The following is a 19,021-nucleotide window of genomic DNA, read 5'->3' as shown; positions in this document are numbered from 1 at the left end:
CAATTTTTTTTCAAATGGATTTTTTTTTAAATGTATTAATTTTGACAGATATTTTTGCAGAAAAATATTTTCTAAAGAAAAAGTGTTCAGAAATTTTTGACTTGGGAAATTCTGAAATTTTTGGTTGAATTTTATTTTATTGGATATTTCCATTTTTATATCATTATTATTGTATTATTTTTGACCTTGTCAAAAAGTTTTTTATTACAATACAAACTGGATACACTTTGAACTAGCGAATAAGACGGGTCTTTCAATCTTCTTTAAATAGCAGCTTCCTTAATGATTTTAAAAATAAAATAAACTATTTCAATGATTTTATTGTGCCATATCACGTTATGTCAGTAGCAGTGCATATTACTTTATGGGAAATTAAAATGTTCGTTTGTGTTCCCATTCAGAATTAATACAAATTCTAAAATACCGAAACTCTTCCGTGAAACAGATATTCAGTTTTGACCAGCTGTAGTCTTCACAACCATCTGGGGTGGAAATTAGAGGTGGTCACAAAAAAATTCTTTGTAAAAATTTCCCCGTTTTTCATCAGAAAATGTTTGTGAACATTTTCCATCTGCCTCTACCAGAAAGTTGATTTTTATACTATATATATATAGTATAAAATATATTTTATATTTAAAGAAAAATTAAAACATCAGTCTTTGGGAAACTAATAAGGTCACCAGGGAAGGACTGCTTTGGTGAATCTCCCCATTCTGGTAATAGTCAATCCCCACTCAAACCCTGGTTTTTGCATAAGGGATAACTAAGATTAGTAGAAAATATACTCAGCACTGGAATAGATGGAGAATTAGTCATAACAACAGACTTCTATCTCACTAAGGCAGTGCACTAAAATCTGCCATAAACTATGGATTAGCAACGAGGCTTCACAAACCAGTATATTTCTGATATATCCCAAGCAACAAGACTTTGTGGGGATTTTAAATGAATTCTTCCTGTGAGTTGAGACTAGTAGTTTGGTCCAAACATAGAATCCAAAGATCCTTTGTACTGTTTACACTTTAGGATTGTTATTGCTAATTGTACAATAACAAGTGAGGGAAATATGACCAGGAATCCTGGCCAAGAGCACTACACATGTTTTCCTCCTCAAGGCAGCGAGTTTTCTCATCTTTCACCGCTTCTGAATTTAATCATGTAGACAAGGCATAGTCAAGTGAACATCTTTGATGTCAAGTTCAGGTTTTCTGCATGTTCAGTTTGCCAGTATTTGATACGGGGCTGCAGAAGCATATGAACTTTAAACTGATCCAATTAGACGTTTCTCCTGTTTGAGCTGCATGGAACAAGCCCACAGTTCACCATCTCAGAGCCTATCAGAGGTAATTTGACCAGCCAAAAGAGGCATAAACAAGATAAAAGATCATTAAAAAAACATTCCGTTATTCAGAATGTTGAGTTGTGTGTCAAAGGCGGGAGGAAAAGCTATTCAAATTTTCCTCCATTTATGTTGTACATAGAAAGATTTTTAGACACTGAATGATACTTGGAGAAAATGGATTCCATGCTCGGGATTCTGTATGAATATTGAACTCCTTACATTTTACATATCGACTGATAGTTGTAACAAATTATTTAGCAGGCTAACAAGTGTATCCCAAATCCCAGGGCCAAAACTGTAAGTCAGATTTTTAATGGTGTTCCTAGCAGCCAAATCCACCTTAAGTACTACTTTGCTGAATGAGCCAATAGCCTTTCATTTTAAAATGAACAAAGATTAGGGAATTTAAGATCTATAAAGAAATCTGTCATCTATAGATTTGTAACCTAAGAAATGAGTCATACAAGCACAACCTAAGACATGAGATACCACTGATATATGTATATGTGTGTACATGACTCTGTGTGGGGAGCACTTTCAGCTGCCACAACAGACAGGAAGATCTTGAAATGGCAAGTGAGGGCTACAAAAATAATTTATTTTCTCCACATGGAAGATAAAGATCTGTTTGTTCTCCTTTCTAGTCGTTCTCTACCTTAATGAATTACATCACTAAAGTATTAACAGAATATTGTTCTTGAGGCCCTGATCTGGAACCCAAGTATGTACGTACACACACACACACACACACACGCTTACCATGTAAACTTACTCACACTTGTGAGAGAAGTTATACACATGCCTTGCATGGAGCCTAAATTTGTTTTAAAACTTTGTCCCAGTTATATTCTCTATTGTCTGCAAAACTTTATACATATTTTCTTTCTGATGTTGCCATTTTCGGGCAAACACTCTTTTTTGAATAGAGCTCAGATTAATGAGGCTGCTTTTGTCTGACATCTTCAACATAGATACTTCGGTGTTTTACTCCCAAACGGTTTTGTTTAACCAAAATAATCAAAGATATTAGTGCACCTATGCAAAGAGCATGATTATTAATTACTGCTTTAGAATCAGTAGAAATAACAGAAAATCTGACATCTGGGATGGTTTTATACAATAGGCCCTGATCCTGCAATGTGCAGACCCATGGGGACCAGGGTGACTGTAGTAAAAGGGTCAAAGGGATGAAAAGAAATTCAAGGTTGAGTGGGATTTTCAAAAGTGTCTAGGGGAATTAAGTACCCCAGCTCCCAAGAGCCACAGCCTTGATAGAAGGAGGATTTGATACAGCATTCTAGTGGGAACTTGACTCAGACACAGTGGGCCAGATTCTCTTTGCTTTCTCCCTTACTTCACACTTACTCTACTGTGAATTGGGATTAACTTCAATGAAGACAATAAAGTTACACCAGCATGAAGCTGGTGTAAATGAATGTAGATTCAGTCCTGATGCCTCCAGGAGAGAAGACCAGACCCAAACCTGCTTCACCCTTCGACAACAGTGCCAGGTCATACCTCCTGGCCAGTGCACAGTAAGGCATGACATAGCTCTGCCCTCACCGCACTGCACCCTCCAGCTCTAGGAGCTTCTGATTGTTTATCTTGTTGTGATAAAAGGTCTTGAATTAGGTTTGTGTCCAATAAACTAAGTAGACTGCCCAAAAATTATTTTATAAGGGCTAGTTTGTTCAGCTCTTACATTGTTGCACACTTACTTACATAAGGAACCCTACTTTTTAAATAGAGGTCAAATTCACAAGGCTCCTTTGAGATCTGTGGAATCTTACTTTTGTGAGTAAGTGCTCACCAGTATGAATAAGGATTGCATGACCTAGTCATAAATGAGCTTCTCTACTAAGACTGCATTAACTAGTCACTTAGCGGTAGATTCTGATATTAGTGTTGAACAGTACCTTATTCAACAAGTCTCATCAACTGCTGTCCGGCATGAGTGAGGATGGCAGAATTTGACCCATAACTTTTGAGTAACAGAGGAATTATTTTTATATGCCATATTATTATTAGAATTGGGGCTCTTTGTTTTATATTTGGGCCAATCCTGCATCTCTACTCATGTGAATAATCCTATTGGGCTACCTAGATGAATAAAGACTATGGAACTGATCCCTTTCCCTGCTCTTTGTAATTTTTAGTGGCAAAGATCAAAATTTCCATAAAGGGTGTTCTTCCTCCAGCACCTAATCTTTAGTAGTCTGGGTTTCTTTCATCAGGGTATTACTGACTTTCTCCATCCTTGTTATGTCTAGATATATTAGTTTTTATGCTTAATTTTCTTTATGCAAATAAACTCCTGTCTTTTTTAAATGATGTGTCAGATTGTTGTTATTATCTTAATGCCTTTCATCTCCTTGTTTATTTTAACTCACAAATACCTATATAATTAAAATGTATCACGTTATTTCCTAGGTCCTTGCTTTTTCTGTATCCCTAAAGCCTAAGGTCTAACAATTAGCTTGAGTTGTTTTTCTTCGCAATTACTACAGAGAACTGAGTTTTAAAAAAGATTGTATCGCTAAAAGCGCTATTTCACATTCTATACTGGGAACTTTATTTCCTATTAAAATACACTTAGGGTACATCTTCACTACCCACCGGCTTGGCGGGTAGTGATCAATCTATCGGGGATCAATTTATCACGTCTCGTCTGGACGCGATAAATCGATCCCCGAATTGACGCCTGTACTCCACCTTGTCAGGAGGAGTAAGCGGAGTAGACAGGGGAGCCGCCACGGTCGACTCACCACCATGAGGATGGCCAGGTAACTCGAACTAAAATACTTTGACTTCAGCTACGCGAATGTAGCCAGTGTAGCCCAGGCCTTAGTAAGAAAGCTTTCACCTGCTGCTTTTAGTTATAGTTACTGCACAGTTGTAATATTTTATATTTTGCTAGGCTCTGGCTTGCAAATGTAAAGGTCATAATAGAACACAGACCCTATGGGTCAGTTTCTCTTCTGCTGTAATTCTTTTGACTTCATGGAGTTATACCTGTCAAATTTGGCCCCTGAGATTTTTATACACATGAAAGTTCTGGGAATTTCAAGGTACTTTTTTCCCCTCCTGTGGGTTTCCTCAGAAGTACTGAAGGAGCATAGAGACCTAAATCAAGCATATTCTATAGTATCCGATATCTTATTTTTAAATCTGATTGAAAAACTGCATGAAGCTCAGCAGTTTTGAAAGCCAGTGCTCAGTGGTTCAGAGCAGAAACAGAGACCCAGAAAACCAAAAAAAAAAAAAAAAAAAAAAGTTTGTTAAAACTTGGTACTAAATAAAAGGGGGCATAGCTTTTACCTAAATACATGGATATGGAGGTGGGTATATGTGTGTGGAGCACATAACACTTACTTTTTTAAAGTATCAAGGTCACAGGTCAAACATTGCTCAAATTCCATAAGTGAAAGAAAGTAACTCTATTTTAATTAGGCAAGGCAATGGTATGGCTAAAGTTTTCATGTATAGTCATTTGGCAGGAGCACCCTTTAATTTCATGTTTTTATAAAAACAAACAAAAAACCCAAACACTGCCTCCGAGAGCATTCAACTCTTCCAACTGTGTCAGGGGAGGGACCTCACAGGAGTATACTGTCAAAGGGTTAGAATCATAGAGGTAAAAGGGACCGCAAGAGTCATCTAGTCTAACCACCTGCCAAGATGCAGGATTTGCTGTGGCTAAACCATCCAAGACAGAAGCTATCCAGTCTCCTTTTGAAAACATCCAGTGAAGAAGCATCCACAATCTCCTTAGGCAGTCTGTTCCATTGTCCTATTGTTCTTACAGTTAGGAAGTTTTTCCTGATATTTAATTTAAATCTCCTATACTGTAGTTTGAACCCATTACCCCTTGTCCTGCCTTTTGTGTCAAAGAGAACAACTTTTCTCAATCTTTTTTTCTGGCAGCGTTTCAAGTATCTGAAGACTGCTATTATATCTCCCCTTAATCCCCTCTTTTCCAAACTAAACAGACCCAGTTTGTTCATCCTTTGCTCACATGGCTTGCATTCCATCTCTTTGATCATCTTTGTCACTTGCCTCTGGATCCTTTCCAGTTTCTTTATATCCTTTCTATACATTAGTGACCAAAACTGGACTCAGTACTCCATCTGAGGCCTAACCAGTATCAAGTCGAGCCATACTATCACCTCCAAGGACTTCCATGCTATAATTCTGTTACGTTTGCTTATTTTGCAACAGCATCACGTTGCTGACTCATGTTGAGGTTGTGATCCACCACGACTCCCAGATCCTTCTCAGCTGTGCTGATGCCAACCCAGTTATCCCCCATTTTGTATTTATGCAATTGGTTTTTCTTCCTTAAGTGTAGCACCTTACATTTGTCTTTGTTGAATTTTATTTTGTTTTCTATAGTCCGGCCTCTCTGAATTTTATCTTGTCTTCAAAGTGTTGGCAACCCTCCCCACAACTTTGTGTCATCTGCAAACTTGATCAGTATGCTCTCTATACTTACATCCATGTCATTAATAAAGATATTAAACATCACCGAACTCAGAACAGATTGATGCGGAACCCCACTGGAGACCTTCCTCCACTCTAACCTCTTTCCATTAATAGTTCCTCTTTGTTTGCTGTTGCAGTCATGGATGCTGTTAGTAACCATTGTTTCTCCAGAGTTAGGGAGATGGGTTGCAAAAAGCTTTATTTAGTTATATTAACATTTACAATATAAATCATTGGAGGGCAGACTTGTACAAAAAAGCCATATTAGAATTAGAAAAAAAATCAGCTGTATAAATGTGTGTGAACTGTTAGTGTAGTTGGAAGATCGTTAGCCATTTGATTAATAGTGTCAAAGAAGATATAATAGGAATTAACTTGTTTCTCTATTACCCTGAACATTAATTTATGGTGGCAGTCAATGGAGCTGGGAGGCAAGTTAGCTATAATTGTGTGTTCTTTAACTTAACTATTACTTGTCAGACTTGGGGGCGGGGGGCACTGTTTGGTTTGATTGTTTCTTGTAAATATTGCAGGGTTAAGTGACAGACTGTTTTTGTTTGTGCATGTTTAAGATTTTCCATATACAGAGTGAAAAGTCTATTAAATCACCCTTATTAGGCAACCTCTTGTAATAAGACACCATGCTAAACTATACTCCAATGTACTGAGCACAAATCCATTTTGCCTTAATTGGGAGACTCCTCTCAGTTAGTATAATTGTCAGTCCCTGGAGTGGACCACTTCAACAGATTTTGCTGTTTTATTAATTGTTTTTCCAGAAGGATGGGGGGAAAAACCTGTGAATTGCTGTACTTCAAATTTGATTGTAAATATATTGGACCTGATTCTCCTCTTACACCAGTTTTACACTGGTATGATTCCATTGACTTCAGTAGAGTTACTCCCAATTTATAACTGAATGGGTGAAGACAATCAGGCCCCCAAGCTGTAACTTTTGGGTGTCTGCTTCACCTCTCACTTATAAGAATGTAAATCAAGTATAAATCCATTGAAGGCAAGGTAATTATGCTGAGGTATGAGAAGGGAATCCCACTGACTGTATGCGTGTGTGTAATAGATATAAAATCCTTCCAGGGGAAAGTTATATAAATGTTTATCAATTAGTAAAGGGGGGAAATGAATCTTGCAGTCTCTCAAAGGAGAGAAACATTTCCATGGAAAGCCTGGAAATTCCAAGTGAGGATTGCACTGAGAGAGAAAGAGCTCATCAATGAAAAATAGCCTTTTTTTCCACCTGCAGATAACGTGGATTCAAAATTTTCCAGTTTCAGAAGTCATAAATGCATTGAATCTGTTTCATTTCTGTGGGTTTTCTTCAAAGCTGAGGAAATCTTGAGCACTTTGGTGTGAGTGCATGCAGTTATTTTGCTTTGTTATGAATTTGTTTGTGTTGTTGTAGTGCCTAGGAGCCCCAGTCATGGACCAGGACCTAATTGTGCTCGGTACTGAACAAACACAAACTGGAAAGACCATCCCTGCCTCAGAGAGCTTACAATCTAAATAGACAAGAGAGGCACAGGGAGGGAGAAGAGGTGGAACACACAAGCAGAGTGAACAATGTGATGGCAGCAAACAGCGTGTTCATGCCACAATTTTTGTTCTCTCTTTTGGCCCCTCTCTTTAGCTGGGTATACTTAGGAGGGATAAGCTAAGTGGAAAGAAAATGAAAGAAAGGGGGAACCGAGAAAAGAGAGACCGGGAGGGGAGAAGAGGGTAAAAGGGGTTGATATGAATTGATGCTGAGAGGAAGCAACTGTAAGGGAGGGGAGAGATGGAGCAAAGAGCTGATTAGCACAGAACAGAGAGAGACCAGTCAAAACTAGAGAAAGTTCTCCAGAAAGCCAACAGTCCCTGCCTTGGCTGCCTCTGTCCCTTCTGGCTGAAGACTCTGGCAGGCTTCCCTTTGCAGCTTTCTCAAAGCCACATGGTGTGGGAGAGGGGAGGGGCAAGAGCATGGGGCTCCTAGTGCCCTTATTTTGTGGGGTCTCCCATGTGCAGTTCTGAGTCTAGAGAGTATTGGGGGAAGGGATGGGACCCATTTCTCCCTTCCCACCAATGCAGTGCAGTCCTTGCTTTGGCTGCTTCTGCCGCTTTCAGCTGGCATCTATAGTCTCTAAATGTGACGCCTGCCACCCTGCACATCCAGGAGTGCAAGTGTCTTAATTTTATGTCCTGCCATTAATAGGTCTATAGACCCAGATACTACTTAGGGCCAGACTGTGGCCACATTGTTGTGAAGTGAGGGAGTGAAGAAGCTCAGCAGCAGGGACATGTTCTGGCTGTTTCACCCAATACTCCTGTGGGAGCACATACCAGAACAGTTGCTGTCCTCCCATTTCAATGGGGGTGCACTGAGACAGCCCCACTGTCTGACGGAGGTGGGGAAGGGAAGGCTCCCTTTTGAGGAAGTAAAGCCCATTACCAGATTAATGTATTGGCTACACTTCCCCAGCTGATTATTCCGCACTCTTCCCTGCCTTGCACATCCACTCTGTGACCCAGCGTGTCACAGTACGGCAGCACTTACATTTGTAAAGATACAGCTTGGTTTAAATGTCATCGCAGTCCATAATGATCTCAACAGTCTTCAGCAAGAGTAAGGTAGTTCAGTTGCTATTGCTCATCCATGAATTTTCATAATCATTGAAGTGATGACAAGGTCAACTGTTTGGTTTGTGAACATAATTGACTCCTGGTGTTCATTTTTGGATGAATGTGTGAGGCAGAGTTCAGGTTATTTGGGTAACTCTCCAAACTTCCTAATCAATTTGTTTGTGGTGATAAGGTCAACTCAGAAAAATAAATTGGGAAGGTAAAATCTTGGCCCCACTGACATCAGTGGGAGCTTGGCTATTGATTTCCGTGGGGCCAGGATTCCACTCAGAGTTCTTAGATCAATCCATTTTCAAGCAGGGAATGATCAAACCCATTAAAAAACCCTTTTTTGAAAGGTCAAAACACTGATTTTTTCTTTTAGAACACCCGTATGTTGGAAATGCCTATTCCATTTTGCATCAGACTTTCCAGAAAAATTTTACTCTGACAGAGGACCATGCAATGAAGATTCTTGTGATATTAGAGTGGGGGGTCAAAATCAGCCTTCTAATGGAATTGAAGATGAAATCTTAGCTGTGGACCCGTTGCAACACATATACAAATAATACAGTATGTAGCTTTTGGGGCAAAAGTATTGTTTTTTCACATGTGTGATCAAATGAAATGTACAGACAATCAATCAAAATGCTACAGAACGAAGCACTGGTTTCTTTTTTGTTTGTGTCAGAACAAAAATTTAGTGTCATAATAGGAACTCTGGTTACCAATGATATTGTATTGTTATTACAGATAAACCTGCAAAGGAAGATGAGACTCACTGGAGTTATAACCCAAGGTGCCAAGAGGATTGGAAGCCCAGAATATATAAAATCTTACAAAATTGCATACAGTAATGATGGGAAGTCATGGGTGACATACAAAGTAAAAGGCACCAATGAAGATATGGTAAGACTGAGTCACCTGTGTGTGAATGAAATCCCAAGGTATATCTGACTTCTGAAATCAAAAGGTATCTCCAGTAGATGAGTCTAATTGTCTAACAGAGAAAGCACTTTTATGTGTGTTGCCTTATTATTTTTTTCTGAAAAACATAGCAATACATTTCCACTTAATGTCAGCTAAGACTTTCTTACTCTTTAATTGATGGTTCTATAAACACTGTGTCCCCAGGCTAGAATAATCCTGTTTATTACACTTAACTGATTTTCATTTTAATTAGTTTACCAGTAATTACTCATGACTCTGTTTTCAATTTTGTTTTAGTACATTGGAGGATTGATTTAACCCTTGATGCCATAGAACCTGTTCATCAATGCTCATGTCTGCATTGCAAAAATGGTATCCTCCTGTAAAAAAAAAATGTTTACAATTTAGTTAGAATTTATTTTTATACAAACCAGCACAGAATGCTTTACTGTGAGAGGTAGGATAGAAGTAAGACACTTCACAGAATTGGACACAGTTTCTGTCATGTAGGCAGAGGGAATGCTGCATTGAAAAGACTGTAATGAGGTGGGGAAGCAAAGTGTAAGAATATCTAACTACAATGCAGAGAGAATAGAAAAATCCTTTAAGGGCCTGATTTGAATCCCATTGCAGTCAATGGAATCTCTCCAGCTGACTTCAGTGGAAGTTGGATCAGTTCTTAAATAAGGGAGGGAGAAGTAAGTTTGAATCAGTGTTAATAATTGCAGACTAAAATGAACAGGGACATTTTAATACACAAGTTGAAGGGAAGATGTGTTTTTAGTGTGTTAGTAGCTGGAGCATGAGAGAGAGAGAGAGGTCCCAATTCAGCAAGATTCTTAAACACATGCCTTACCTTAAGCATGAGTACTGCTTGTAGAGTAGTTCTACTAAAGTCAACAAATAGAAATACCCACATGCTTCAAGTTATGCTCAAATACCATGCTGAATCCGGCCAAATTAGGCAGCATAGATGACGGAGAAGCCTCTAAATGTGGAATATCATGACAAACAGGATGTGAAGACTAGAAAAGGAAGAGGATATATATTACAGTGACCAGATAGCAACTGTGAAAAAACTAGGTGGGGGGGCAATAGGCGCCTATATAAGAAAAAGTCCCAAAAACGGGACTGTCCCTTTAAAAATGGGACATCTGGTCACCCTAGATATATGAGTCCATGAAGATAAAGTAAGGATCCAGTTGTCATCCTTGTACTATTTGAAATGTGTGATGATTTTTGTTGTTGTTGTCACAGGTGTTCCATGGCAATGTGGACAACAACACTCCCTATGCCAATTCTTTCACGCCTCCAATAAAATCACAATACATCCGGCTATATCCTCAGGTTTGCAGAAGACACTGTACTTTGAGAATGGAACTTCTTGGCTGTGAATTATCAGGTGAGTTAGCATAAAACCTATTGTCCTGTAGCTTAGAATATTCATTCCTAGTATAATTCCATTGACATCTGTGGTGTTACAGCATGGTTGAATTTATTTCTTTATATTTAGAATAGGATGTATATTTTTGTACACACTGACATTAAATTATTTGTTACTTGAAATGGATACAGAAGGCTGAGGTATTTAATGCCTATTTTGCTTCAGTCATCACTAAAAAGATAAGTAGTGACCAAATGCTTAACAAAACTAAAAATAAACACAGGAATAGAATTCAAGTCAAGATAGGGAATGATCAGGTTAAATAAAGAATATTTAAATATGTTAGATGTATTCAAGTCAGCAGGGTGTGATGAAATTAACCCTAGGGTACTTAAGAAACTACCTGAAACAGTCTCTGAACTGTTAGCTATTATGTGTGAGAACTCCTGGAGGAAAGGTGAGATCCGAGAGGACTGGAGAAGGGCAAACATAGCAACTATGAACAAAAAAGACCCAGGGAATTATAGACCAGTCAGTCTAGCTTTGATACCTGGAATAAATTATTAAACAATCAATTTGTAAGCATGTAGAGGATAATAGGGTTATAAGGAATGGTCAACGCTGATTTGTGAAGAACAAGTAATGCCAAACCAACCTAAATTCTTCCTTTGACAGGATTACTGCCCTAGTGGATGGGGGGGAGCCATTGACAGGGAATCATGTATCTTGATTTTAGTAAGTCTTCTGACACAGTCCCACATGACAGTATCATAAGCATATTAGGGAAATGTGATATAGATGAAATGACTATAAGGCAGTTGCAAAATTGACTGAAAGGCTGTACTCACAGTGTAGCTATCAATGGTTTGCTTTCAAACTGGGGGGACATATCTAGTGGGATCCTGCAGAGGTCTGTCCTGGGTCCAGTACTATTCAACATTTTCATTAATTACTTGGATAATGGAGTAAAGAATATAGAATTGGTGGATGACACCAGGCTGGTAGGGGTTGCTAGCACTCCAGAGGACAGGATTAGATTTCAAAATGGCCTTGACAAATTGGAACTACATCAACAAAATGAAATCCAATAAAGACAAGTGCAAAGTATTATACTTGAAGAAAAAAAATCAAATACCCAACTACAAAATGGGGAATAGCTGGCTAGGTGGTAGTACTGCTGAAAAGGAATTGTGGGTTATAATAGATCACATGTGGAATTAGTCAATAATATGATGCAGTTGTGAAAAGGCTAATATCATTTTAGGGTGTATGTAAGAGTGGGAGGTAATTGTCCCACTCTACTTGGCAGTGGTGTGGCCTCAGTTGGAATATTGTGTCAAGTTCTGGGAACCACACTTTAGGAAACATGAGGATAAGTTTGAGAGAATCCAGAGGACAGCAATGAAAATGATAAAAGTTTTTAAAAACCTGATCTATGAAGAAAGGTTAAAACAACTAGACATGTTGAGCAGGGGGTTGGACTAGATGACCTCCTGAGGTCCCTTCCAACCCTGATATTCTTTGATTCTATGTTTAGTCTTGAGAAAAAAAAAGATTGAGATGGAATATGATAAGGGCTGTTGTAAAGAGGATGGTGATCAATTGTTCTCCATGTCCCCTGAAAGTAGAACAAGAAATGGTCCGCTTAATCTGAAGCAGGGAAGATTTAGGTTAACTATTAAGCAAAACTTTCTAATTATGAATAGAATAGCACTGGAACAGGTTTCCAAGCGAGGTTGTAAAATGCCCATCATTGGAGATTTTTAAGAACAGGTTAGACACGCACCTGTAAGGGATGATCTAAGTATATTTGGTCCTGCCTGTGTGCAGGGGGCTGGATTAGATGACCAGAGGTCCCTTTCAGCTCTTCATTTCTTTGATTCTATAATTATTTATTTACATTAGCACCTCGAAGTACCAATCAAAATTGTGCTAGGCACCGTACAAACACATACCAAGGGACAGTCTGTGCTCCCCACCCACAGCTTACAGCCTGATTGGACAAGCCAGACAAAGGGTAGGAGGGACAACAGATACAAAAGTCAAGTGACTTCTCCAGGGTTACATAGCAGGTCAATGGCAGAGCTGAGAACTGGACACAGGTCTCCAAGTCCTGCCTTCCTGTTCAGTGCCCTATCTACTAGACTATGCTGGACAGGCACTATATAACAAGCTCGAAATTGCAAGAGGTCAGTAAGCTGCAGCTGAAGAACTTTCAAAGCAAAATAAAATGCGTTGTGCCTGGTTGCTTTTGATGAAGTTTGATTTGATTTAGATTTGTTTTGTGGCTTTCCTACAGAAACTGTGATTGTGTCTTGGAGCAAAAGTAAATGAACTAGTGAGCCAATATAAACCCTCTCAAGGTTTGTTGTAGCAAAGGTTATAACACATAAATGTAACGCTTGACCCCCTATCCGCTCTCTAACGTGTGAATTCTTTATCTGTCAAAAGAGATCAACTTTTCACCACAGGGATTGCTACAGTAAATTCATTTTGGGATGATTTTACCTGGCTTCCTGTTTTACTGTATAAACAATAGTCATCCAGTTCCCAAATGATATATCACAACAGTCTGAGTCAAATAATTCTTGGTCCTCTAGTGACATCAAAATCAGATTCAGAAATTAAAAGTTAATGCATTAATCTCACTGTAGCCCTTTTCCAATACAGATAGATTTGAAAGTAAATAGAAAATCCTGTCTTAGGTGCTGTAGTGTATTAGATTTTTCTTTCTACGTTTTCCATTTCTGGAACCACAATTTAGAATAAGTCCTTGCCAGAATGACCAGGAATTGTTTTGCTCAAAGAACTGTGAAAGCTACTAAAGTGATTTCATTTCAGTGGTCTCATCTCAGTTTCAAGGTCACCATTCCTCAGCACTGTTGTCACAGTCTGGACTCATCAGAACAACTCCGTCTCAGTGGAAAGCCAAGTACAATTACACCTAAAGACAGACTAATGCAGTATAATTCCAGGTGGTTTATCTTAGGTTGAGATGCACTCTTAGAGGTCTGGGGGTTTCAGAACTGATTCCCCCCCTCCCCTTTTTTTTTTAAATGAAACCTTTCTAATTAAAGAAAGTGTAGCAAGATCAAAAGATGGACCTTTCGTAGGCCCCAATTCAGCAATATACTTAGGCCCGGGGCTAACTTTAAGCACAATAGTCCTATCTAAGCAGGGCTATAAGTGAATTTTATATGCCAACAAGCACTTTCTATTCCTGTGCAACCAGCCAACTATAAAATGAACATTTATTTCTTTCTCTGGCTTTTTTTTTTTTCCTGCAACTTTCTGCATTTAGAGCTAGATTCTGCCAACCTTGCTCATGTTGAGTAGTACCTTATTCACAAAGTGGTCCCATTATTATTCATGTGTCCTTCTGTAGAGTAAGGTACTGTACTACTCAATGTGAAGAAGGGAAGCAGAACCTGCCCATCACTTTTGTTTGACTGGCATTGCATTCTTGGATTTACAGATCACCTGTTTGATTTCTCAAATGATCGAAAGTGAGAATTACAGGCAACGTGTATTTTCATATAACCAAGCAGTCTGTTATTTTTCATAAGCAGAGTTTCAAAATCTTTTTTTTTTGTTCACCAATAGATATATATGGCAATCAAGACAGAACATAATCTTTGTATTAAAATAATTGTCTTGCTCTGCTCTTACCACTCCTTCACAAACTCTAATGTAAGGCAAGTCAAACATAGTAATTTGAGCACAAGCCTAGGTGATGGGAACTCTTGCATGCAAATATCTAGCTTTGGCACTGATTACTTCTGAGCTCTTGCACAGTTATATGAGGTGCTGAGTGCCTCTTGGGAGGTGCTGAGCACTGTTGAAGTCAATGGGAGTTGAGGGTACGTAGAGGACACAAGCAAACTGACAGACAAGTTGTTATGCTACAACCAAAGACCATAGAGAGCATGCCTGCACCCAAGCATGGATTATTGCAATCTTAAAGCCCTGAATTATCCTCCTAAGTGTTTATCCCACAACTCCCCACACTCTGTGGTCACTTGGCAAAGAACTGTACTCTCACCAGGCATGCACACTCGCGCTCTCTCTCTCACTCTGTCTTCTCTGCCTCTCTGTTCCATGCAGAACATAGGGCCATCACCACTGCCTTACATCTTTGTCAGTCTCCTAGTGCCATCTTGGCTTCTTGCCTTGTCACTCTGAGAGCTTTCAGTTCCAATTCTAGTGTGCATTTCTGTCTTAACCTTAGTCTGCCTCATTGCACTTTATCCCGGGGATTCCAGTCCAACACTTCCCTTGTTATGTTATTTGGGTCTTTCCTCCACGTATGTCCTAGCCATCACCATTTCTTTTCCATACTTTCCTATCCTGTCTTTATAATCATGAGTATTATAATACTCCCTCACACCATTTGTTTTAAATAAAAAGTTTTTTGTACATACAAAGTATTGAAGGAGTCTCCTTTACATGTACTTTGCGCCCTTGTTCAAAGCCCGGACATCAGAAATTACATTAGTGTGTTGGGCGGGGGGAGGGAGTTGTTTTGTTTTTTTCTGTAATTATTCAATTAAATATGTGATCTGTAATGGATGTGATTTTCTTTGATATAGCAATAATTTGTTGTCCCTATTCCTGTATGCATATAATGTTATCTCCTGGCTTAGTACCTCTGCCTCTCTTTCTGCGAGCAGTTTAAGATTTGTGGTATCCTCTTCTTCCCTCTAACTTTTGGAGGTGGAAAGAAACAGTGTAAAATTATGTAGGTGCACAAGCATGTACCAGGGTGGGTGCAAAGTAGAAAAAGTAGATGAATGCAATTGATGGTTTCATTTTCTGTGATATATTGTTTTTCAACTCTGGCCGAAACTGTTTTGACGGCCCATTTTTGTTTGTCAGGCACTTTCCCCTTCCTCTTCACACCACCCCTTCTTCAGATGAAGCACTCTTAAGGACAGCCCTAGTAATCCAGTAGTGAGACTTTGATACTGAATAATACACAAACTGCCTTTCTAAACCAATGTATGAATCTCTCTCATTTCTAACTCTGGTCAAGACCTATATATCACTCCCTCCCACTCTCACTATGCTGATGTAGCGTGGTAGTGAAAACAAGCCCTCTGACAGCGTTTTCTTGGGCAACTTGCCTGAGTCACCATCATACCACCGTGGCTACACTTCTGTTTTTTGCACACTAGCTTGAGCAGAGCCAGCGCATGTACATCCGCCCAATCTGAGAATTACATCTCCCAACTGTGGCAGCATGGCATGGGTGACAGCGCTGGGTCCTAGATGAGCTTGTACGGCATTTCCGGCAGCCCCTTCACTGCTATTGATACTCAAGCTAGCTAGATCAAAGCTAGCTCAGGTATGTCTACATATGCTGCAATCATACCTCTGATTGCAGGGTAGACAAAACCTTAGCCATTCTCCTAGCCAGCCGCATACCCTACCTTTTCCTTATTCATTTTTATCACAAGAGCCCACGCAGGCCATCTGCCTCTTCTAGGCCTCTGTTTTCTTGTTACTGTGCTGCCATCGTATGGGAGTTCTGCTGTCATGACCTCCATAGATCAGAAGACACCATTGTGTTCATCTAGTTTGACTTCCTGTCTAACACAGGCCATAGAATTTCCCCAAAGTAATTCCTAGAATATATCTTTTCAAAAAACTTGCAAGCTTGATTTAAAAATTGTCAATGGTGAAGAATCCACCACAGTTCTTAGTAAATTATACCAATGGTTAATTAGCCTCACTATCAAAACTTTTTTTTTTATTTCCAGTCAGAATCTATCTAGCTTCAACTTCCAGCCATTGGATCATGTTGTTTCATTCTCTACTAGACTGAAGAGCCCATTATTACATATTTGTTCCCTGTGTAGGTACTTTGACTCCTTCACTTCTCTCAGTTAAGCTAAATAGATGGAACTCTCTAATTCTGTCACTATAAGGCATGTTTTCTAAACCTTTAATCATTCTTCTGTCTCTTCTCTGAACCTGCTCCAATTTATCAGCATGCTTCTTCAATTGTGAACACCAGAACTGGACACAGTATTCCAGCACTGGTTGCACCAATGCCAAATATAGAGGTCAAATAACATAGAATCATAGAATCATAGAATATCAGGGTTGGAAGGGACCTCAGGAGGTCATCTAGCCCAACCCCCTGCTCAAAGCAGGACCAATCCCCAACTAAATCATCCCAGCCAGAGCTTTGTCAAGCCTGACCTTAAAAACTTCTAAGGAGGGAGATTCCACCACCTCCCTAGGTAACACATTCCAGTGTTTCACCACCCTCCTAGTGAAAAAGTTTTTTTCCTAATATCTAATATAACATCTCTACTCCTACTTGAGATTCCTCTGTTTATGCATTCCAGGATTGCTCTTTTGGCCACAACATCACATTGGGAGCTATGTTCAGCTGATCGTTCATCATGACCCCCAAATCTTTTTCATCATCACTGCCACCCAGGATAGAGTCCCCATTCTGTATTTGGTCTACATTGTTTATTCCTAGATGTATACATTTAGTCTTATTAAAGCCCTTATTGTTTGCTTGTGCCTAGTTGACCAAGTTATCCAGATTGCTCTGAATCAGTGATCTGTCCCCTTCATTATTGCCACTCCCCCAATTTGTGTCATCTACAGACTTTATCAGTAATGATTTGGTGTTTTATTTCCGGTCATTGATAAAAAAAAAAATTTAAATACCATCGGGCCAAGAACTGATCCTCATACCCTACTGGAAGCACATCCACACAGTGATGATTCCCCATTTGCAATTACATTTTGAGATCTATCTGTGAGCCAATTTTTAATCCACCTAATGTATGCCATGTTCATTCCATATTTTAACTTTTTCATCAAAATATTGTGTGGTACCAAGTCAAATGCATTAGAAAAGTCTAAGATATTACATCAACACTATTACCTTTATCAACCAAACTTGTAATATCATCACAAAAAAAAATATCAGGCTAGTTTTACAGGATCTGTTTTTCATAAATCCGTGTTGATTGGCATTAATTTCATTACCCTCTTTTAATTCTTTATTAATCAAATCCTGTGTCAATCACTCCATTATCTTGCCTGGGATCGATGTCAGGCTGCCAGGCCTATAATTACCCATGTCATCCTGTTTACCCTTTTTAAACATTGACATAATACTAGCTTTCTTCCACTCTTCTGGAATTCCTCAGTGCTCCAACATTTACTAAAATCAGCATTAACAGCCCATGATCTCCTCAGATGGCTCTTTTAAAACTTTTGGAATCTAGTTGTCTGGACCCTCTGAATTAGAAATGCCTAACTAGCTTCTGTTTAACATCCTCCAGAGATAGTGGAATGGAAAGGGTGTTGTCATCACCATATGATGAGACTATATCATGTGTTTTTCTCCCAAATACAGAACAGAAATATTCATTGAATACTTCTGCCTTTTCTGCATTATTATTGATAATTCTACCATTTCCATCCAGTAATGGACCAATACCATTGTCAGAATTTTTTGTTGTTCCTAATACATTTTAAAAAACTTCTTATTGTCCTTGACTCTGCTCCAACCTATTCTTCCTCCTAGTAGATCCAAATGCACCCTGCCTCTGCCCAGTGAATAAACCCCTCATAATTCATTGCACAGCATCATGTCTGGTTGGAATTACTTGTTAAATTTTATCTTAGAAACCTAAAAGAGGAGAGGAGAGGAAGGACCAATATCCATCAATGTCCATCCTCATCTGCAGTCACAGTAAATCACATGGGATATGGCCACCTGATTTTAGCAGACAATCCCTGCTTAATTCTCCAGAGGAAGCTACACCCCCTCCCAGCTATAATATCTATAGTCTACACCTTGCTGCTGGTATGTGTTTTTTGGCAAGATATCAAGTTATGAAAAAGTACAAATGTGATTAGTACTCAAGGAATTTTCCTTAGCACTAGTAGCATTAAGAAAGAAATATGTATTTTGTAGAATTACACTTCCTTGGTGTTAAGACACCACTACAATGAAACATGGTATAAGAGTAGAGTAGAATAAATTAAAGGAAACAATGGTTATGTGCTAGATAGGAAATCATGTATATACATGAGGCTGAGGCTAGTGAGAAGGTCTGGGGGGAAAAATCACCTTTTTTTCTTTACTCTGTAAATGTGTTAGAAAATATTTTGAGTTCTCTATCTTGTTTTCCATTCTTTCAACATGTGTTATAATAAAATGCCTTGCATTGGCAATTTTTGGTTTGATTGCAATTTCCCCCAAAGAGGTTCCGGATTAGGGCCCTTTCTGTGGGAAC

The 19,021-nt window shown here is 39.0% G+C and overlaps 1 protein-coding gene across 1 annotated transcript in view; it reads left to right on the top strand.

The window, feature by feature from the left end:
• EDIL3 (EGF like repeats and discoidin domains 3) overlaps positions 1 to 19,021 on the top strand; it is a 389,354-nt gene that overhangs the window by 290,172 nt on the left and 80,161 nt on the right. Inside the window, exons 7-8 of the mRNA XM_027827522.3 lie at positions 9,191 to 9,346; positions 10,625 to 10,769. Of these exons, the coding sequence (XP_027683323.1) occupies positions 9,191 to 9,346; positions 10,625 to 10,769 (301 nt within the window). The remainder of the gene's footprint in view (positions 1 to 9,190; positions 9,347 to 10,624; positions 10,770 to 19,021) is intronic.

The sequence above is a fragment of the Chelonia mydas genome, chromosome 5, assembly GCF_015237465.2.
Source record: "Chelonia mydas isolate rCheMyd1 chromosome 5, rCheMyd1.pri.v2, whole genome shotgun sequence".
Taxonomy (NCBI): Eukaryota; Metazoa; Chordata; order Testudines; family Cheloniidae; genus Chelonia; species Chelonia mydas.
This window is presented reverse-complemented; position numbering and strand designations above follow the sequence as displayed.